Source organism: Brienomyrus brachyistius, chromosome 10, assembly GCF_023856365.1.
Source record: "Brienomyrus brachyistius isolate T26 chromosome 10, BBRACH_0.4, whole genome shotgun sequence".
In the NCBI taxonomy this organism is placed as follows: domain Eukaryota; kingdom Metazoa; phylum Chordata; class Actinopteri; order Osteoglossiformes; family Mormyridae; genus Brienomyrus; species Brienomyrus brachyistius.
This window is the reverse complement of record NC_064542.1, coordinates 26,824,343-26,847,276: the sequence shown is the minus strand read 5'-3', so window position 1 is coordinate 26,847,276 and position 22,934 is coordinate 26,824,343. Positions and strand designations below refer to the sequence as shown.

The 22,934-nt window shown below is 45.3% G+C and overlaps 1 protein-coding gene across 1 annotated transcript; it reads left to right on the top strand.

The window, feature by feature from the left end:
- The first annotated feature begins 5,232 nt into the window (after positions 1–5,232).
- polr2a (RNA polymerase II subunit A) lies at positions 5,233–21,013 on the top strand. Its single transcript, XM_049028404.1, has 29 exons — positions 5,233–5,582; positions 6,463–6,595; positions 6,882–7,018; positions 7,505–7,678; positions 7,943–8,224; positions 8,469–8,630; positions 8,947–9,167; positions 9,565–9,697; positions 9,847–9,971; positions 10,210–10,420; positions 10,570–10,779; positions 10,929–11,097; positions 11,210–11,304; positions 11,429–11,632; positions 11,796–12,018; positions 12,683–12,866; positions 13,144–13,315; positions 13,477–13,582; positions 14,017–14,222; positions 14,375–14,599; positions 14,745–14,991; positions 15,092–15,192; positions 15,275–15,379; positions 15,544–15,726; positions 15,848–16,051; positions 16,201–16,387; positions 16,482–16,595; positions 16,713–16,862; positions 17,296–21,013. Exons 1-29 carry the CDS (start codon positions 5,496–5,498, stop codon positions 18,453–18,455), a joined length of 5,910 nt encoding a protein of 1,969 aa, XP_048884361.1. The 5' UTR covers positions 5,233–5,495; the 3' UTR covers positions 18,456–21,013.
- Positions 21,014–22,934: the final 1,921 nt, after the last annotated feature.

The following is a 22,934-nucleotide window of genomic DNA, read 5'->3' as shown; positions in this document are numbered from 1 at the left end:
TCTCTTGTCTTTCATTATAAAATCTGCAGTCACCAAGGCCCATAGCATGTCTTTCAGTTTATTAAACAAAAATATATACCGCTGTCTTCCTCTAAAGATCAACTCTTTCATTTTGACAGTTACAACAATCCTCGCCGAAATTTCATGCTGATTTGACAATGCATTAATTATGTAAAACAATCAAACACAATTCTCAAAACCTATTACAAATAATGTATTTAGTACTAGCACTTTGTTACCTGAATTTGTGAACTAAGAACACCTGAGACAACTGTCACATTTCTACATTACATACAATATCAAGCATTCCATTTGAATTAATTTGACTATTGCTTGTTTTGTAAAAAAAAAATATACATGGTGATGTTTATATGGAGCCCAACATAATTTTAGGAATTATGTAACTGGCCCTATGTCGTACCAGCGACTGATTCCAAATGTGTTTTGAATTCTTAAGAAGGCTAAATAGCGCTTTTTAAACGGCAATTAAGATTAATATGGATTAAATGAATGTACCACGCACTTCACATAGGACCAACCAAAAATCTATCTTTGTAATGCAGCTAATCCCGGTCCTGGAAGCCGATTGGCTACAGGAAGGTTCGAGGCCGTGCTTCGTCCCCTGATAAAGTAACGCGTATGACCTGATCACCTTACTGTGTCAAATATCACTGCGCAAACTTCTGATCCCGTGTCCGTTTCACTGACTTTCAAAAGTAGTATTAAAGAGGTGAAATAGGAGTTTCCCAGTGAATTTATCAAATTATTTAAAATGTATAAAACAGGAATGACGCACTCTTATGAGACAGAAGTTGCTGGACTTAAAGCAACAGTGGTTGTTGTCTGGCTGTTTGATTATATATACTGAGCGCGTTCTGAATTTTCATTTAATCTAAAATTGTAAAAACGGACTTTTAAAATATGTTGTACTTGTAGAAGCAAATCTAGGTATTTTCTTGTAAATACGTAGCAGCGTTTGCCCTAAGATCAGAGCGACAGGCTATTAAAAGCAACCCTTCACTCGTGACTTCATTAACGAAACAAGACTTACGCGTTATTAATACAACATCCAGTTTTAATCTTGATTCCTATTATAATGGCAAAAGGATTTAAATGCTGCTCAAAGCGCTAAATCATCGGTTAATATTAAAATAAAGTTTCCACGCCTTTACCTAAGGCAACGAAGGCCTTACTAATGTGGTTAAACGCCCGGTATTATAAACAAGCTGAAAGTTGTGATGAAAGTTATTCAGATAAATAGCAAGTAAAGGTACCCATTATTCGGAAGCGTAACGTAACATTCAGTTCAGCCAAAACAACCCTGAAAAATTAAAACTTCAACGGGAAAAGTTAAGAGCTTTCGATAAGGAGCGTGTGCTCCACGTCTCATGCATGAGCCTACATGCACCACCAGGCGGAGCTATGCAGAAAAATAATGTTGCGCAACTTAATTACAGTAGGTAGTAATGTTCCTTCTCCGCTAGAGGGAGACAGAGGCTAAAAACGAACAGGGAAATTAAAGCGGTGAGGCCCATTTTAAAGTATGAAGCAAAATGTATGATTTACAGGTGCATCCGTCCACTGTTACATTTGCATGACAATTCTGATATGAGCCAATTGAAAATTATTTTATATTTGCACGCACTAACACAGCATCTCAAATATGCATGATAGAAAGTCATGGACATAAATTATGATTTTAACACAAATGCAGAAACAGGAGGTCCAGTGAACTAGTCAAGATAATTCGTCATAGATCTGTTCTGACGTGTTTAATGTTGGCACTTATTTTGAACTAGTTTCTAGCAAATGTCAAGGAATGTGTACAGTCAAACTTATGAAATCAACCAGGATGCTGTCAAATAATTCACTGTAAGTCTTGAAACAGTCCGTTGGAAGGCTCAAACGGGGGGGAAGAGTCATTCCAAGTGAACTCCACATTCCTCCTCCCACACATGTGTGTCCTTGCTACATCATGTGACGCAAAACTCTAAACCACACATCAGCATATGAGAGCGAGAACATTAGCATGATCACCAAGTAGCCATCTGGACAGAGCATAATTCCTTTGCATGCCAGAGAGATGTTTACAGACATAAGCGACCTTGTAGACTGGTATGAAGATGGTCTATTGCACCCCTTCGGAGGCTGAGAATGTTACTAGTCAAAACCGTAAGCATGCTCAAGGTTGTAAAACCATAAATTAGGGTAAAGACAGAGTAGCCAACAGTTGCAATGACCCCCCACCCCCCGATCTGGGCCCAAGAATCATTTTCTAATTTAAAGCCTTAACTTTTATGATTAACTATCTGTCACTGTGTCTTCAAATCATAACCAAGCAGTCTCCATATTATTAATATGAAATAAGAGATTACAAAAGTTTAGGAAACCAGTTACACTTGCATATTAACTTCCCAGGACCAGGTAAGACTGTGTGTGAATGAGTTTGTGAATATATAGGCAGAACATAAATTCTAGGCTACAAATATCATTAGTACACATCCTTCACTCAACAATTAAGTCTTATAGTCCTTGCATTTAAAACATAGCTTTACATCAAACAAAAGAAACGTGTAGGTCCATTAGGAGTTAATTTGGTGTTTATTAAAGCAAAGATACATGAATGTGTCACGAGTATACAGTTACAGTTCATTACACATCATCAAAAAGAATTAACGGTTTCGCACCCGCGCAGTCTTTATAAAGCATCAGAGGCAAGCATGCAAAGGTATACTCGCTTGGTACTTGTGAGGGTTCCAGGCAGGACATTCCATGTGGGTAAACGGGAATTATTTCGCATGCGCAGTACGTCGAAATTCCCAGCCATGCACAAGAACGACACTCACACACACAGGCCATTTTTGTTCAAGCGAGCCTCCTAACAAGATTATGCAACCGCCCGGCGGTGGTCGCCAGCTTCCCCATAGGGCTCGGCCGCTAACTTCACGGTTGAAGGACAAGCGCAACTCAGAACGTCAGTTTATTCCCAAGCCTTCAGTTTTTTTCAGCTTGGTTTAGGCTACATTAAACGAATTAAGGTTAACGTTCGTTGTTTCGACGCGGACATTTGCCCTTAGTTAGTGTGTAACTTATTTGGATAGTTATACAGCAGAATATGCTGTCCTTTTGTGCCCGCCCCGTTAAAAAAAAAAACTCCATTTTTACGACCCCCGCCCGCCATGTTAAGCATACTTAGGTAGCGCTAAAATAGTTACCTCTTCGGTTTTTCTCATTTTAAATAGGAGATGTTAAAATATTCCACGCCACCAATGCCAACGTACTTAAGAAAATAATTTATATCTAATTAAAGGCGTGCTTTAAAAACAGCGGGCTTCTGACAGATCGTTCTAAGCACAACACAGAGAGATTAGCTAACTAGGTAATAACAGACTGAGCTGGATGATAGTCTATCGAAGTTGGTGGTCTATCTACAGTCCATAGCTACCGAAGACGTCTGGAATATTATTTCACTGCGCGACATTTGGATTAATAGACAGCAACCCGTCGATAATAATAAAACTTTACCAAAATTTACATACCCCTGCGTCTGTACATGATTTAACCACAGCTCCATTACAAGAGTGGTCCTGGGGCTACTGTATAAACCTAATCGAAATGGCTGTTTTGTACACTGCCATTTCTTAGGGGAAAAAGAAACCTTTCGTGGAAACAAAGCCCTTCCCTAATAATTCACTACATTGCTAGTGTCTCCGTATTTGTCGAGCCAACAGCACGAAGCCGGCGGCGACTCGCCAGCTGCCCAACACAGCCAAATAAATTCAATTTCAGTCCGTGACAACGAAATTTAAAGGTCTTACTGTGAATAACTACATACAAAGTGCACAGTTCCTCATGACTTGCCAAGCCAATTCCATGTTGGCAGCCATATTGTTTAAAGAAAGCTACTTCACTGCTATTTTAACCCAATAAATCATATGAATCTGTACTCTCTCCCGCCTAACAATTTCGATTTCTTCAGATTTATTACTAATTGATAAGCATCTAACCGCACTGTCATATCTTCGACACCAATCTTTTAAATATCTCGAACTATTCGCCGTCGTGCTGGTTAGCAAGAACAAACCGCGAGTTAGCATTCCTTCTCTCGCCACCATTGCAGAGTATCGAATATAGTTACTACGCCACCTACGAAATCTAAAACTAATAATAATCACAATTGTACAAGACGACGGATAACTGTATTTTAGCCTTATCAAAACTACAATACTAAAAATCCAAAATATTCAAACTTTTGCCTCCTTTACGTAGTCTTAAGTTGTCGTACCAATTTCGGCCTTCCCGTTTATATTAGTTTTTTTGTGGAAAAATAAACTTGTTACCTTAATAAAACACATATACTATGCAATAGCGTCCTGTTTACTTCTACATTAGTCAGTTAACCATAATCCTTGAAAAGCAACAATATTATACAATACAGGCTTTCTTCGGATTTTCCTAGACGAGATAGCCAGAGAGAGTGCCGGCTGCCCAGCATTCGCCTCTACTGGAGACCGAGGAGCGGAGCACATTCCCGTAAAAAACGAAGAAAATGTTGAAAAAATAATAAAATATCGACGTCGATCAAAAACTGAAAGGAAATAACACCTGTGAGACCACTTTGTTTAGCTAAATTACCGTATTTGGCTGAAAAAATATTTCGGTTTTATGAAACAGTCTACGTAGGCCTTAACGCGCGAGCTTCTTTTCCAAGAGTCGTAGCTGATCCAAAGCGAGACGGGCGAGACAGCGCGGATTTTTTTTATTTTTGCTAAGAGGGAAAATTCCTATTCGGCCGAACTCGGAATTGTTCGGAAATAAGGCGGGACAAACAAGAATTAATTCAGAACGGTCGTTTCTTGATACTATTGGTGAGTTCTTCTTATAATTTACATATTCATTAGCCTTTAGACGAACCGTGTAAGACTTCAAGAAATACTTAAAAAAACTAACTGAATAATATATTGAAACTCCTCCTCGTATATAATATAGCCAATAGAAATATTTCTCAATTGCCTTATGCACTCCCTCTCTTCCAATTCGTCCCTAAAAAATAGCGTGCACATTCATTGGATGTACGTCCGATCTATTTCATAATTCAGGCGTATCTCTCGAGCAGCCAATTGCCGTTTTACTACACTAGCTTATTGCCCACCCCCAAACTGTTCAGCCCCTGCAGTGTGGACCTTGTAAACCTGTAGCCCATTGTACAGTCTATATAAAGACGTGTGGAAGCAGTTCTTGCTCAGATGCGCTTAGAGCGCACCGGAGTGTAGTTCGGGAAAAGGGAAGGAGGTATCCCTTAGTAGTAGTAGCTAGTTTAAAAACGTAAATAAGCAGCCTCATAGATCCGTAAACAACGTGGGTCCTTGGGAACTCGCCATCGGAGACATTCCGGTCGCCGGTGGGGGCTTGGACAGAGTCTCAGTGGCAATTTTACCTGTTCCTCTTTACAAAGCGGCGTGCCGAGGGAGGACGCGTCTCTTTGAATAGACAGGATGCACGGACCGCCCTCCGGCGACAGCGCATGCCCAATGCGCCTCATCAAGAGGGTGCAATTCGGCATCATCAGCCCAGATGAGCTTGTAGGTTTTGGTTTGGGGAGGGGGGACTTCATTTAACTTTTTGAATGGAGTATTCTCTTATTGATCCTCTATATCCAGATAAATATACCAGTGGATTTTCATTATTTATCCTTTTATTGAATGTGTTGGTCTTATTGTAGGCTAACGTAGTTAGCCTAACAGCTAGTTCACGTTAGAGACCGCATGTTTACAGAACTTCACTTTCACTGAAAAACGGATGTCTACAGTAATTAAAGAGAAATGCCCTTAATGCTTAAACGTGCTTTGATGGCGTCATGCATTTCACTGTAGCAGACAAGTTTAATGTTGCTTTTGTCAAACGTGCGTTTTCACATGTTATCGCATTCACACACACTTTCTTCGTGTTGATTTAGAATAACAGCTTTGCATTCCTTTATGTACTTTTAATCTGTGACTTTGACAATAAAGCCTGTTTTAAAGTTGTGCAACGCATGTCTTTCTATGACATTCACACGTATCAACGACTCGATCGCTGTGGTGTTCGCTGACTTAATGCGTTTTCAACGTGGACATTTTTTAGCTTTCTCGCTGCATATACAGGGGAACTTTCCCGGTAGTCTGTTTGATTATGACTCATTCGGCAGTTGAGGTTCCTGAATACAGTTTTAACTGGGATATTTTCTTACTGTAAATGAACGACGTTCCTGCATAAGTTGGAATTTTGGAATAACTGCGGCGCGCTTTCATAAATGCAATTTACGTTTATTTCCTTTGCACACGGCTCTTTGGCTTATAACATGCCACACGTATGTACACGTGCACTGCGTTATATGTTATAAGCTTCAAGTTATTTTGCTGCACCTTTATCATTATCATTTTGATCACATTTCTTTTTTCCCCTCTTCTCTACTCCTTTCAGAAAAGAATGTCGGTCACAGAGGGGGGAATTAAGTATCCTGAAACGACAGAAGGAGGACGTCCAAAACTGGGAGGTCTCATGGATCCCCGACAAGGCGTCATCGAGAGGTCGGGGAAGTGTCAGACATGTGCAGGTAATTTATTTATTTATTTTAACAAATAGCTCAGTCCTATACTTGTGACAACCATATGTTAGTCGAGTGTTTCCCAGCCCGATCCTGAGGGACCCGCAGAAGGTACATGTGTTTGCTCCTTTCCCAGCTCTCTGCCAGACAGTTCACATTTTTACAGAAACATGGACTGTCTGTGGGTCACCGAGGTTGGGAAACAGTGTATCAGGGCTGAATTGTGTGACACGTTTTGCTCTTAATTCAGCCCATGGCTCACAACTCTGCTTGCATTGTTCTGTGCTTCCGTCAGGTAACATGACAGAGTGCCCAGGTCACTTTGGCCACATCGAGCTGGCCAAACCCGTCTTCCACGTGGGCTTCATCACCAAGATTATGAAGATCCTGCGTTGCGTTTGCTTCTTCTGTTCAAAGCTATTGGTTGATGCGGTCAGTTTTTTTTTTTTTTTTTTTTTTATATATAAAATGCACGCAAAGACTATTTTGCAGATTAACCATAAACCCAACCATACTGCACTGGCAGCCGCTTGGGCAGTAGTTCAGTCCTTAGTTGTTAGATGTCATAACGTGGGTGTCAGTGAAGTATGATCTACAGGAAGCAGAACAGCCTAGGTTACCTGTTCTTGTGCTCCTGTTATTGCACATGCAGTAATTAGCATATGTTTTGCATGCCTGTAATTGAAGAAATTAAAAAGAATTTTGTCTTATGCAGCTATTTTTTTAGCACGATGAGCTTATCCTCACCGCAAACGTGTTACTTTCCATCATGCTTTCCAAAAGAGTCGTGCTCTTTTTCCTTGTGTATTTGTGCAAGTAATTGTAGGTAATCGTGTGGAATTAGTTTTGCCCGCAGTGCTTCCCCTCGCTGTTCTGTTCCAATAACATGACCCCTCCCCCCCCTCCATGGCCTTCCAGAACAACCCAAAGATAAAGGACATCCTGGCCAAGTCGAAGGGTCAGCCCCGGAAGCGTCTCACCCACGTGTACGATCTGTGCAAGGGCAAGAACATCTGTGAAGGTGGGGAGGAGATGGACAATAAGTTTGGTGTGGAGCAGGCTGAGACTGAGGAGGACATCACAAAGGAGAAGGTGTTGCCATCTACTGACCTTTGTTTGTACAGTCTGCTCTCAAATTAAATTGATGCCCAACTTCCTGCTTAGTTCTGTTCAGCCAGTATTTGTAATTAAGTAATGTGCTGTATTAACCTTGTCTTGAGGTGCTTTTTGCTAAAGACTTGACCTCTAATAATATGGTCACGCTACTGTCTCTACACACATTATTTTCCCCTTTCAGTTCAGCTACTCGTTGGGTTGTTGTTCTTCAAGGCTTCCTCCTGTTTGTGTTGCTGTCAGGGCCACGGTGGCTGCGGCCGCTACCAGCCGCGGATCCGGCGCTCGGGGCTGGAGCTGTACGCGGAATGGAAGCACGTCAATGAGGACTCCCAGGAGAAGAAGATCCTCCTGAGCCCTGAGCGCGTCCACGAGATCTTCAAGCGCATCTCCGACGAGGAGGATATCATTCTGGGCATGGATCCCAAGTTCGCCCGGCCTGAGTGGATGATCGTCACCGTGTTGCCTGTCCCTCCCCTGGCAGTGCGACCCGCTGTCGTCATGCAGGGCTCTGCTCGTAACCAGGTAATGACAGTCAACCAGCTCTCATAATGGGCATTTTATTTTGGGGTTTTTATGATCCTTTGGGGTCTGTACTGATGTCAGTCTCCAGTAGGTGACTTTGTGCATGTGTAAGACGCATTATGACAGACATTCGGGATGGTGTTCTGTGGTATTATGGTGTGGCCACTATCTTGTGTTAATAGGGAATGTGCTTGGTTTTGGGTGGCAACAATAAATGATCATAAACACCTCTTTCCCCTTGCAGGATGACCTGACGCACAAGTTGGCCGACATCGTGAAGATCAACAACCAGCTGCGGCGGAACGAGCAGAGTGGGGCAGCTGCTCACGTCATAGCTGAAGATGTCAAGCTGCTGCAGTTTCACGTCGCCACCATGGTGGACAACGAGCTTCCCGGCCTGCCCAGGGTACCCTGACCCACTGTGACCACCATGCTGCCATGAACCCTGATTACTTGCAAGCAAGTCTGAATGACAAGAGGGCCGAGCCCCTTTGGGGTAGTGAAGAGCAGGAGGAAAAGCTCTCTCATGCTTTCTAAAATACTTATTAACATTATTCCAGACTCATTCTGTGAGACTTGTATCAATTTAGTTCCTTACTAGCGTTCAGATTTGGCTTTATGTTCCTGAATCAGCATTCCCATGAGAGCACGGTGAATTGTTTGACTTGGAAGTTGTATTTTGTCCTGAAGCCAGTGTACTAAATGGCATATCGTGATTACAGGCGATGCAGAAATCGGGTCGGCCCCTGAAATCCCTCAAACAGCGGTTGAAAGGGAAGGAAGGCCGTGTCAGAGGGAACCTGATGGGAAAGCGTGTGGACTTCTCCGCACGTACTGTCATCACCCCAGACCCAAACCTGCAGATTGACCAGGTCGGTGTCCCACGCTCCATCGCTGCAAACATGACCTTCCCGGAGATCGTCACCCCGTTCAACATCGACAGGTACGCTGTGCGCGCGGTGAATACTGGTGATACTGTTTGTTCTCTGTGCAGGATTTAAATTCTCAGGCTAGTAGTGGACATTCCGGACAGTCCTCTGGAAATTTTAAAAACTGGAGAAGTTTTTAAAATTGAAGTTCTAAAGCGAGAGGTTTTCATTTAAAGTGTTATTCAACAACCTGTGACCCAGTAGGATAAGTGGTTTGGAAAATGGATGGATGGTATTATTCAACAAGCCTGAAATGATGGGGCTGGGACACTTTGCTTTCTAGTTCTGTTAATCTTCATGTGTAAATTTTAGTCACTTATTAGCCAGCAGTCTCTTATTGTGTAATTGTAAGCAGAAATGAATCAAGCTATTGGCCATCTGCTGACTGTATGTTGATGACATGTGCTTCAGGCTGCAGGAACTGGTACGAAGAGGCAACAGCCAGTATCCAGGGGCCAAGTACATTATTCGTGACAACGGGGACCGCATCGATCTGCGGTTCCACCCAAAACCCAGTGACCTGCACCTTCAGATCGGCTACAAGGTTAATGCACATTCCCTTCCCTCTAGTATCTTTTGCACTGGCTGTCTCCGTTACAGAATGGACTGTTCTGCCTCTGGCGTTCATAGTGGCCTGACGCTGTCCCACAGTTGGACTTGAGTACGATTAGGACTAAACACTTTTTCCTTCAGGTGGAACGGCACATGTGTGACGGGGACATCATCATCTTCAACCGACAGCCCACGTTGCACAAGATGTCCATGATGGGGCACAGGGTTCGCATTCTGCCCTGGTCCACATTTCGACTCAACCTCAGGTGGGCTTTTCAGGCAGTTTGCATGTGATATTTGACGTGAGATTGTCAGATGGGCCTCTTTCTTTCTTTTTCTTTCTTTCTTTCTTTCTTTCTTTCTTTCTTTCTTTCTTTCTTTCTTTCTTTCTAGTTAGTTGCAGGCTTCCTTTCTGGAAGGAAGGGTTAGGAGATACTGCATGTTTGTGTGATAATGAGCGAGACAGGCCAGCACTGACTTTCCTCCCCTTGTTTGCTCACCTAGTGTGACCACCCCCTACAATGCCGACTTCGATGGGGACGAGATGAACCTCCACTTGCCGCAGTCACTGGAGACGAGGGCGGAGATCCAGGAGCTGGCCATGGTGCCCCGGATGATTGTCACGCCTCAGTCCAACAGGCCCGTCATGGGAATTGTCCAGGACACTCTCACTGCCGTGCGCAAGTTTACCAAGAGGGACGTCTTCCTTGAGAGGGTGAGGCTGCCCTGCTCTCCGTAATGATGCCTCGGTCTCTGAGCTCTTGCTACGCTACCGATTCCTCCCGTTCTTAATGGCCATTTCTGCCGCCGAATGTTGTGTGTGTGTATAATTTCTTGTATTTGTGTCCAAAATATCCCTTCCAGGGCGAGGTGATGAACCTGCTCATGTTTCTTTCCACGTGGGACGGCAAAGTTCCCCAGCCAGCCATATTGAAACCTCGGCCACTGTGGACTGGCAAGCAAATATTCAGTCTTATCATCCCAGGTCATATCAATGCCATTCGGACTCACAGCACGCACCCTGATGAAGAAGACAGTGGACCCTACAAGCACATTTCCCCTGGGGACACAAAGGTAGCTGACCCCCCTTCCATAACTATACTGTTTAGGCATTAACTTGTCCACTGATACCCCCTTGATTTTTTTTTTTTTTTTTTTTTTTTTTTTTTTGACTGCTTTTAATACATTGCTTTTAATGCACTGCTTTGCCTCCTGATCTGCAGGTGATTGTTGAGAACGGGGAGCTGATTATGGGGATTCTCTGCAAGAAGTCCCTGGGAACTTCTGCCGGTTCTCTCGTCCACATATCTTATCTGGAGATGGGTCATGATGTCACCCGGCTTTTCTACTCCAACATCCAGACAGTGGTCAACAACTGGCTGCTTATTGAGGGTAATGGGTCCAGGACATCACTGCCAGCCTGAGTTTTAATGACGTGCCTTAAATCCGAGGCAAGTGTGTCAAAACAATGTATTTTAAGAACAAGTCTTGATGTCATATCCAGGTCACTCCATTGGTATTGGTGACTCTATTGCTGATGCAAAAACCTACTTGGACATTCAGAACACCATCAAGAAGGCCAAACAGGATGTGATAGAGGTGAGTCTATTGTTATGATTGCTAGACAAAGGCATTACGTTTGCGTGGCAGATCTCTGTTATACAACTTAGGACGTCTTTAAGTTGAACTTGTCAAATGTACTTGTTTCCTTGCTGGTGTCCAGGTCATCGAGAAGGCGCATAACAACGAGTTGGAGCCCACACCTGGCAACACTCTGAGGCAGACCTTCGAGAACCAGGTCAATCGTATCCTCAATGATGCCAGAGACAAGACTGGATCCTCAGCCCAGAAGTCCCTGTCGGAGTACAACAACTTCAAATCCATGGTGGTGGCTGGGTCCAAAGGGTCCAAGATCAACATTTCGCAGGTGAAAGGAAGGATAGTATAGTCGGTTCAGGTCTACTTTGAATGTGTCGTCACTGTACGCTTCCCAATGTCTCTGCCGAAGAGCACCAGGCACAGTTTTGATTAAAATCAAATTCAGAAAATTAGCCTGAAACAAATGTAAACCTTTCTCTCTCGCCCTGCAGGTTATTGCAGTGGTGGGGCAGCAGAACGTGGAGGGGAAACGTATCCCATTTGGTTTCAAGCACCGCACGCTGCCCCACTTCATCAAGGATGACTATGGGCCGGAGAGCAGGGGTTTTGTGGAGAATTCCTATCTGGCTGGCCTCACACCCACGGAGTTCTTCTTCCATGCCATGGGTGGCAGAGAAGGTCTTATCGACACTGCAGTGAAGACTGCCGAGACTGGTAAGTGTCAAAGGGGTCACCTGTAGTGTTGTGTACTGGCAGGAATCTGGGGATATGATGTGTGTCATGACACATGGGTCACTATTCAGTATACTGTGGTATTGTAAGCCAGGAAAGTCTCAAACTGTCTAAAATAGTATAAAAAAAACACACCACCATGTGCATGAAAAATGAGTAAATGGTACAGCTCTTGTCTATCTCTTTAGTGCCTTTATTGTAGAAGCTAAAATGAGCCAAACCTTCAGCTCTTTACATCATTGGAACCAATCTACTAACAGTATTGGATTCAGCCATCGGTGACAGTGTTACTAGTCGGCTAAGTTTCATAATGCTGATGTTGGCGGAGCACTCTTCCAGTTTCAGTTTGTTGCATTTGAGTGGAAGAGTCAAAGGGCTGAAGATGGATTACAACACTGCTCTCTGGTGGCAGGGGGTTTAAACGCAGCACAAAACCAAATGAATCGCTGTGTGGCGAATCTGCATGCAAACTATTACTTGATCAATAGATTTTTTTTTTTTTTTTTTTGAGAATGAATACAGTGTCACAAAACGTATTGCAATATTCACATGTATTTATTTTCTTACACCCCCGGTTAGCCACCTCCAAAAGTTTTCACCCCCGTTTGACCCATCCTCATTGCTTACTCCTTTTGTCTCCCCCTAGGCTACATTCAGCGCCGTCTTATCAAATCCATGGAGTCAGTGATGGTGAAATACGATGCCACAGTGCGCAACTCCATTAACCAGGTGGTACAGTTGCGATACGGGGAGGATGGACTAGCTGGAGAAGCTGTGGAGTTCCAGAACATGGCCACACTCAAACCCTCCCACAAGGCCTTTGAGAAGAAGTAAGGAATGCAGACGCTTCTCCATACATTTCTACTTATGTATCTCACCCAGTTCATCTTTACAAGTCTATCATCTAAGCTTCCTGTCTTTACCATAAAATGCCTTAGGATGTTGCTCTTGTTTTATTCAGAGTAAATTTAATAAACTACAAATCTTGCTGTTATTTTGCTTGTCTTGAGGAGGTCAGGGTTGGGTGATGGTTAGTAGATTGGCTAACTTGGTCCACAGACCACTTAAAGAGCTGCTTGAACACATCCACTTGCTCTTATCTCTAAGGTTCAAGTTTGACTACACCAATGAGAGAGCTCTTCGGCGAACCCTACAGGAGGATGTGGTGAAGGACGTAATGACAAATGCACATGTACAGAGTGCTGTGGAGCATGAGTTTGACAAGATGAAAGAGGATCGGGAGATCCTTCGAGCCATTTTCCCCACTGGGGACAGCAAGGTCAGAGGTCACATACATGCATGTCGTCATGCTCTCTCCACTAGCACTATAACAACAATGGTTGTAGTTCTGCATGTCTGCATGATGTATACAGTTTCCATTTCTGCATAGCATCTGTCCCACCACGATTTCATTGGATATACATCTTTGTCGTTCCCTAGGTGGTTCTGCCGTGTAATCTTGCCAGAATGATCTGGAACGCACAGAAGATTTTCCGCATCAATCCTCGCACCCCAACAGATCTCCACCCCCTGAGAGTTGTCAATGGTGTGTACCTCCCGGTATTACTTCGGTAACATCTGTTAGTGTAATAGAAAATGAATGTGGTCAGGTGTTTAAGTCCAGTGGTATGTCGTGCTTATGGACTGGCCAACCATTGATCTTGTGGCATCAGACTGTGGGACAGCACCTGAAATAGTCCATCTAAATCAGGTCGTGAACTTTTGCACTCACCCAACCTCTTTGCACTTGTTTAGACCTGAGCTCTTATTGCTATATTAGAAGTAGATTACTTGCTAAGTTGTGAGGATCAGTGCTAATGTGCCTTCTAATTCAACTTAATTTGTCTCCTTTATTGTACATCCAAGAGGGAAAACCTCCGCACTTTTTGAATTAATGAATTAGTCCTATGTGTAAATTCTAAAATTATACATCGCTGAAATGCACTTGGTCCTACTGATTGTGGGCGTTCATGTGTCCAGGTGTGCAGGACCTGAGTAGGAAGCTGGTGATTGTGAACGGGGATGACCCGCTGAGCCGGCAGGCCCAGGAGAATGCCACGCTGCTCTTCAACATCCACCTGCGCTCCACCCTCTGCTCGCGCCGCATGACTGAAGAGTTCCGCCTCAGCACTGAGGCATTTGATTGGCTACTGGGAGAGATTGAGACAAAGTTCAACCAAGCCATTGTAAGCTCCAGGGTTTGAGAGGAAGGGACAGTGTAGTTTTGTCTGAAAGCCTTAATGTTTAAGTAATGAGTTTAGACTGGTGTGGGTAATTAGAGGTAATTCAAGGAATGTTATTTTTTGGGTCGTGGTGCTAATGACTTATGATCTTCTAGGTGCACCCAGGTGAGATGGTTGGGGCTTTGGCTGCCCAGTCGCTGGGTGAGCCAGCCACCCAGATGACCCTGAATACCTTCCACTACGCTGGTGTATCTGCCAAGAACGTCACTCTTGGCGTGCCTAGGCTCAAGGAGTTGATCAACATCTCCAAACGGCCCAAGACCCCCTCGCTCACAGTGTTCCTGCTGGGCCAGGCGGCACGGGATGCCGAGAGGGCCAAGGTACCCCTCCCTCTCTGCTGCGGGCACCACTTTGGTTCACTCTGCTTTGAACTATGTAGTTTGCACATCCATGGTGGACTTTACTGTTGGGCCCTTGAGCAAGCCCCTGTAACCTCAATGTCCATGTGACCACCTCTTTCCAAAGGACATCCTATGCAGACTGGAGCACACCACCCTCCGGAAGGTGACGGCCAACACTGCTATCTACTACGACCCCAACCCTCAGAACACCGTGGTCACTGAGGACCAGGAATGGGTCAATGTCTACTACGAGATGCCTGACTTCGATGTGACCCGCATCTCGCCCTGGCTGCTGCGCATTGAGCTGGATCGCAAGCACATGACTGACCGCAAGCTAACCATGGAGCAGATTGCCGAGAAGATCAATGCAGGTCAGGACCGTATGCTATATATGGAGGAGGTTGTGGAAGTAAACGTGACTCGGGTTGGCATGAATGAACCTGTGGCTGTCCGGATGTGATCCCCCATCAGGTTTCGGTGATGATCTAAACTGCATCTTCAATGACGACAACGCTGAGAAGCTGGTCCTGCGAATCCGCATCATGAACAGCGACGAAAACAAATTCCAAGAGGTGTGGGTCTGTCGCTACTTTTAAGTAGCTCATTGCTGCGAATCTTAATGAATCTGAATGATTGGGTCTCTCCTATTCCCAGGATGAGGAGGTGGTTGACAAAATGGATGATGACGTGTTTCTTCGATGCATCGAGTCCAACATGCTGACAGACATGACTCTCCAAGGCATTGAGCAGATTAGCAAGGTATGGGAGGAGCCTTTTGATTGGTTGCCCTGTCTACACACATTCCAGTGTTCGTCCAGTGCATCATCAGTGTGAGAGCTATCAGACGACATATCGAACTTTATGGTTTTCGCTGTAAATGGTCATTTGCGATGTGATGTAAATCTTACTTCGTCCCCCCCCAGGTGTACATGCACCTCCCGCAAACTGACAACAAAAAGAAAATCATCATCACGGAAGACGGGGAGTTCAAGGCGCTGCAGGAGTGGATCCTGGAGACTGACGGCGTTGGCCTCATGAGGGTCTTGAGCGAGAAAGACGTGGATCCTGTCAGGACAACTTCCAACGACATTGTGGAGATCTTCACTGTAAGCAAGGCTTAGAGCTAGAATACATGTAATGTTCGTGCAATGCACAGGATATCTGACTTTCTCAGGAATGGTTGTATACTGTCGTGTCATGCATCCTTGGGTTTCCCTTTCCTTTCAGGTCCTGGGAATTGAGGCTGTACGCAAAGCCCTGGAGAGGGAGTTGTACCATGTGATCTCCTTTGATGGCTCCTATGTCAACTACCGCCACTTAGCCCTGCTTTGCGACACTATGACCTGCCGTGGTCACCTGATGGCCATCACACGTCACGGCATCAACCGGCAGGACACTGGACCCCTTATGAAGTGCTCCTTCGAAGAGACGGTTAGGATCAGAGTCGGCCTGGGGTGGAGTGTAGGGTGTGGGTTATGGTAGAGCTGATGGCAAGCGATGCTCTGTTTCTGGTCATGAAGAGATTTAAGAAATTGCCTAGACGGACAAATGCATCTGCATGGTTTTTTGCTGCCTTCTAGGTGGATGTGCTGATGGAGGCCTCCTCCCATGGGGAATGTGACCCTATGAAGGGTGTGTCTGAGAACATCATGCTGGGCCAGCTGGCACCAGCAGGCACAGGCTGTTTTGACCTGCTGCTGGATGCTGAGAAGTGCAAGTATGGCATGGAGATCCCCACCAACATCCCTGGCATCAGCATGGCAGGACGTGAGTGCCGAGCTGCTCTGTGTGTCTGTGTGTAGTGCGATCTCATCAGCAGACCCTTTCCAGAACATGCTTGCTCACCTTGTTCTCCTATCAGCAACCGGAATGTTCTTCGGATCGGCGCCCAGTCCCATGAGCGGGATGTCACCTGCCATGACTCCCTGGAACACAGGAGCCACACCTGCTTACGGGGCATGGTCACCCAGTGTGGGTAAGTACGCCCCTTTGCTCTGCCCTTCGGCTTTCACTTTGCCGATTGGCTGCCTGTTTGGTTCGCCTCTTCCCTATTGGTTAACTAAAGCCTGGTCTCCGGTCATTGCCTCTGCAGGAAGTGGAATGACTCCAGGCGCTGCAGGTTTCTCACCCAGTGCTGCCTCTGATGCCAGTGGCTTTTCACCTGGATATTCTCCTGCTTGGTCACCCACGCCCGGCTCCCCTGGATCCCCAGGCCCCGCCAGTCCCTACATCCCCTCTCCTGGTAAGTCCACACTCGATCGCAGTTGTAAGTATTGCTGCATCTTCAATCATAAGCATGGGTTTCTACTGCTTAAGTTCAGCTCCTTTAGCAATGCTGATCGTATCTGAGGGTTACGAATAACGATGCCAAAAACAGGGCAGGCATGTTGTGGCTGAGTTTGCCAAAGCTTCCCCTCACCCACCTCTTGCGTCTCTATCAGTTCATGGCATCAGTTGTCCATTTTTGAGGATGTTTCTGCTTTGACAAGCTCATAATAGTTACCTGACCTCGTTACTTCCCTTTCAGGCTGTCCTTTTTTAAATGCTAACAATTTCTCAAACGTCACCAGTTACTTGAACGGCAAATCAAACATGAAAGTAAATTCCTTCTCAATTGCGAGTTGCTGCGATATGTGTGGTTCTTGGTATCGTAAAATGTTCCTCCATTCCTCCAGGTGGCGCTATGTCTCCAAACTACTCCCCCACTTCTCCTGCATATGAGCCTCGTTCTCCTGGGGGCTACACACCACAGAGCCCTGGTTACTCCCCTACATCTCCCTCGTACTCGCCCACCTCCCCGTCCTATTCACCAACGAGCCCCAACTACAGTCCAACTTCGCCCTCTTACTCCCCAACCTCGCCAAGCTACTCGCCAACGTCACCAAGCTACTCGCCCACTTCCCCTTCATACTCCCCCACCTCCCCCTCTTATTCTCCTACCTCCCCCTCATATTCCCCAACGTCGCCTAGCTACAGTCCCACGTCGCCTAGCTACAGCCCGACGTCTCCCAGCTACAGTCCCACGTCTCCAAGCTACAGCCCGACATCTCCCAGCTACAGCCCCACATCGCCTAGCTACAGCCCCACATCTCCCTCTTACTCCCCTACCTCCCCCTCTTATTCTCCAACCTCCCCGTCGTACTCTCCAACTTCTCCGAGCTACAGTCCTACTTCACCCAACTACACCCCAACCTCCCCAAGTTACTCACCTACGTCACCGAGCTACTCCCCTACATCCCCATCCTACTCCCCCACTTCACCGAACTACACACCCACCAGCCCCAATTATTCTCCGACTTCTCCGTCTTACTCCCCGACCTCTCCGTCGTACTCCCCTTCCAGTCCACGCTACACCCCCCAGTCCCCCACCTACACACCCAGCTCCCCATCATACAGTCCCAGCTCTCCCTCCTATTCGCCCACCTCCCCCAAGTACACGCCTACCTCGCCCTCCTACAGCCCCAGCTCCCCAGAATACACCCCCACCTCTCCGAAATATTCCCCAACTTCCCCAAAGTACTCGCCCACCTCTCCCAAGTACAGCCCGACTTCACCCACCTACTCGCCAACCACGCCCAAGTACAGCCCGACTTCACCCACCTACTCGCCAACATCTCCCACTTACACGCCCACCAGCCCCAAGTACTCTCCAACTTCGCCTACCTATTCCCCAACCTCCCCCAAATACTCCCCTACATCCCCCACCTACTCTCCTACTTCCCCCAAAGGCTCCACCTACTCACCCACCTCCCCAGGCTACAGCCCCACCTCCCCCACGTACAGCCTCACCAGCCCAGCCATCAGCCCCGACGACAGCGACGAGGAGAACAACTGAACGAGTCGCCATGGGGGGTTGAATGGGGACTGATGTTGATTCTCCTCCTGACCTGCCTGTCTGCCCTTGGCCCCCAGGCAGTTCCCAGAAGGATTGGGCTCCCCCTAATGGTGGAGGTGCACAGGGGCATGGTGAAAGGACCCCAGTGTTCGACGTGAATTTTTTTGCCCCACTTCTGTTTTGCCAGCCCTCCTCCATCTGGGGTCCCTAATATTTACTGTTGTTTGATAGACTTGAACTGTCAGCCTGAGCGAAGGCTGCCTTTTGGATTTTCTTTTCCCACCCCCATCTGGGTGTCGAGTAATGCCCCCCCCCCCTTAATAAAATGAAAAAGGGAACTGCTTGTAGAAACACATTCTCTGTTCCTGGTGTAAAATTCAGAGTTGGCAGCGGCAATACAGAAACTATTCCAGTATTGCAAAAAATTCAAATGGATTATATTTTTAAACTTCGAATGGTAATGCTACGCAGTACTTGTCAAATGGAAATCACTTTCACAAAAATAGAATTGTTGATCTTGTGTTACTAAAACTGCTTTGGTAGAAGCGCCTTTTTTTTCCTCCTGTAAATGTACATAATTCAAGACTTGGCAAAAAAAACAAATGATGGGTGAATCAACAAAGGGTTAGTGACGGTCCCTGGTTAGTTTTGGTCAAACCTCTGGATTCGCGGTGTTTTTATGGAGGGATTTGAAATTCTTTATCTGAAGTGACACTGAAACAGCGTTCAGGTGGGCCGGCTATGTGGGCACTGTGGTGGAGAACACTAAGGATGCCTTTCTTGTCCTGTCCCACCCCCTGTCCCACCCCCTCGCTGGGGGCAGCATTCCACAAGCCGGATTTTTGTGATAAATCGACTTTGACTTGCACCGCAGGTGTAGAGCTCCATCAGATGGTGCCGTAATTGGTTCAGCTCATACTTCATGTCTCCAGGAAGCACAAAGAATAGAGGGAACCCTCTTCTCTCCCTTCCCTCCTGCAGGAAAAGGGTGTGGACTTTCAGCAGCTCCTACCTTTGTCACCCACGCAATTTTGCAGTAGAAGCGGTTGTGCTGAACACAAGGGAGTTATGACTGAACTGTTTTTTTTTTTATTATTATATATATTTAAAATGTTAAGAATAGGAGGAATGGGATGTTCTGGTGCATTAGTCATTTGCATGAGTGGCGCCACCTTCTGGTCATACTTTTTTTCCCCCCCCCTTTTAGGTTCAATCCTCTCCATCCTTTTTATTAAAATTCCTTCAGTCCTGAACCAGCAGATATATGCTTTATGTTCAGATTTAAGAAATAGAAATGGGAACTTTTTATTCTCTAATCAGATTTTTTTTTTTTGTAAATTTGTTTTTCACTCTTCATTTGCTTCTCAGTTGATGCTCTTGTAAGCTGCTGACTTGGTGTATGTCGTCTGTTTTTGGATGAAGAGTAACGTGGAAGTGAAATCAGACCCCAACAGCCAGACTAACCCCAGAATCCTCCATAAACCTCCCCACTGCCACTGGACCCCTGACTTTATAAGTTTTGTCCCAGAAACAGCAGATCGGAAAGGAAGCCGTAGTTCATTTGCACCTTGTGCCTGTGTGCACAGGCTGATTTCTTGGATTCTTCACGCTGCAAATGCTGTGAAGTTTGTAAATAAGGGGTGGTTTGGATTGTGCTTCCTGGGAAGGTCTGGGTGTTTGCTTTTGATCTCTTGAGCACTGTAGATTCCTGGTCCTTGGGATAACTGGTTATGACCAGGGTTGGATTAAGAATTGCTATTAGTATTAAGAACTGAGTTCCCTGTGTGCAGCACTTTTGCTAACTTTGCGTTCCGCTCACTGCGTTTTGTTGGGTTGGGTGAGCTCTGACATCGAGGGTCAGATATGCAGTGTACACTGGGCTCCAGTGGGGTTGGGTATCTCCTACCCCCTAAATGCAGTGTTTTGGTTTGGCAGGAGAAGCACTGGGTTATGATTTGAACTCTTATCCTCCCTCTTTTTCTCAATCCAATTGCAACCCTTCTCTCCCCCCTCCTCCCCCCGTGACACAAGTGTTTGTCCTACCTATATGTTAAGGCGGTTGAGTGGAGTTGATACTGTATAGGGCTGGGAGTCGGTGTAGGTTTGGTTGGGCCCAGGATTAAATTTAAGCTAATTTAATATTAAAACTCTTTGGTACCTGCAGCCTGGTCTTTCACATTTTTTATTTTTTTTTGTCCATTTGCAAAATGATTTGCCTCAAAACATAAATCGGTCTTAAGTTCTTGAGAGAACTGGACAAAGACTTCTGGGTGATCTGTGTTCTTTGGCTGTTTCAGGCTCAACTTGGTCAATGTCGATTGGTGAACTCCCAACGTGTATGTGTGCGTGCGTGCGTGTGCACTCGTGCCCAGATGAACTCCTGGTATAAGAGTTTGCTGAGACAGGGTTTCTTTTTCCCCCCTTTCTGATTTTGAGACTAGACAGTCTCTGGGGAAAGGAAAATTTAAATTAATTGCCACTGTATAGAAATTGATCCAATATTTCATTCTGTATCTGTTTTTGTTTTTTGACTTGAAAATTAAAAGTTTTACAAAATACCTGGTGTGTGTGTGTTTCTTTTTCAGGAAGTTTTAAGTTTTCAAATGCAGCTTTGCAATTGAGGATTGAGGATAAACTAAATTCAGAAGTGACGTCAGCCTCTAGTTCTGCATTAAAGCTGGTATACACCAGATGGCGCTATGGTGCTGTAGGATTCTTCAAGGCCAAACGAGCAATTTCTGCGGCCGAACATGCTGTGCATCTGGAATTAAGCACAAACCTACTAAAACCGCAAATGCAATAGATTTCTCAATTTTGAGCAGCTCAGGCATTCCATGTAGTCAGTGCTTTCAGTGTAATTTTATATTCATCTGTATTGTCAAGCATGCTTGGCATTCTTCTACAACATTTGGCTTTCTGCTTGCATCCTAAGACCACCTACTTCACTGCTCTGACGAATATCTGTCTGACTTGTCTCTAATCAACCCTTTCTCTCTCCAACTTTTATCTTTTCTAAGAGTTACGGTCTTTTACTGTGACCTGCATCTTCTCATAATACACCTAAAATAATTTCAGTCTGGTCATTTGCACTTCAAACTATATTTCAAGCTTCATTTTATGTGTATTACGAGCACCAATGTCTGTCCAGTCCTATTTATTTATTGTCCAGCTCTCACTTCTGCAAAGTTACAGAAAATACCACATCCTGCAAAATGTTGATGTTACACGTCAGCACGATTCTTTGTTGTAAAACCTTTTGTTGTCTCAATCAACACTGAACTTAGCTGTGAATCTGCGCTCCCATCTCAGATCTTTTGAAAGCAGCCCAGATTTTTTGCATATTTGTTTCCTTCTGTATTTGTTGCCTTGCCTTTGTAGAACTTGTAATATTTGATTTTGTCTTTTCTGTTTGATTTCTGAAATTTGCTATTTGTTATTTTTTAAAGATCTTTATCTGTCCTGATTTTAATTACTTCTCTGCTGTATTTCCCCTGTGCTGGTTTGTCATGCTATATGAACCCATTTACTCACTATATAGTTGCGTTGAGCCTGGATCCAATCCACAGACGCATGGGAACACCGTGGATAGGAAGCCAGTCTGCCACAAGGCACACAGAATCGTGCATGTGCAAAAACCGCTGCAGGCAATTTATAGAAACCAGTACATCTAACATTACTGTGAATTTCCACTTTAATATGCATGCATTTAATTGTCTGCTCATTTTGGTAGTGGGTTGCCAGGTTACTACAAACACTCTGAAAGCTTAATTAAACCCATGAATGGACATTCAGGTACCAGAATTGTGTTGGTTCTATTAGGGCACTGATGTATTATTTAAGGTTTTTAAATTCATTAAATAATATTCACTCATCACCAGATTAAAAAAAAGAGCATTCAGCTTTTAATGCTGACTGTTCCACTCCTACACGGTATTAAATTTACTGGTTTTGTTCAGTATAATCACAAATGTGCCCTTGTATGCAATGGTTTCTATTTTATAATAACAGCATGATTACCTTCATGAGAGAATTCCTGATTGGGGAGACAGGGCCCCCCACCCTGGTGCCAGGTCTGGGGGGAGGGGGGGGGCTCCATCCATGGGACCTGATTGGGCACAGCCTGAAAGGAGAACATGGGTCAGTTCTCCTGTGGGCCCCCCCACCTGAACGTAGGACGTGGGTGCAATGTAGATCGGGTGAATGTCAAAGGGAGGGGCTTCAGTTGAGGTGGTTCGGGCATCATCTGCAGTATGTAGGATGCCTCCTGGGCGGCTCCCTGGGGAGGTGTTTCGGGCATGTCCAACCGGGAGGAGGCCTTGGGGCAGACCGAGGACACGCTGGAGAGATTATACCTCTTTGCTGATATGGGAACACCTTGGTATTCTCCCAGAGGCGCTGAGGGAGGTAGCTGGGGAAATGGAGGTTTGGACTGCCTTCGCAAACCGGCCCATGATAATTGACAGATGATAGATGGATGGA

What these genes read in the sequence shown, in the direction of transcription:
- polr2a (XM_049028404.1), top strand. Translation starts at nt 5,496, where the DNA reads ATGCACGGACCGCCCTCCGGCGACAGCGCATGCCCAATGCGCCTCATC. An exon ending in ACCTTCAGATCGGCTACAAG is followed by an intron (nt 9,698 to 9,846) that starts GTTAATGCACAT and finishes TTTTTCCTTCAG; the next exon opens with GTGGAACGGCACATGTGTGA. An exon ending in GCATTGAGCAGATTAGCAAG is followed by an intron (nt 15,380 to 15,543) that starts GTATGGGAGGAG and finishes GTCCCCCCCCAG; the next exon opens with GTGTACATGCACCTCCCGCA.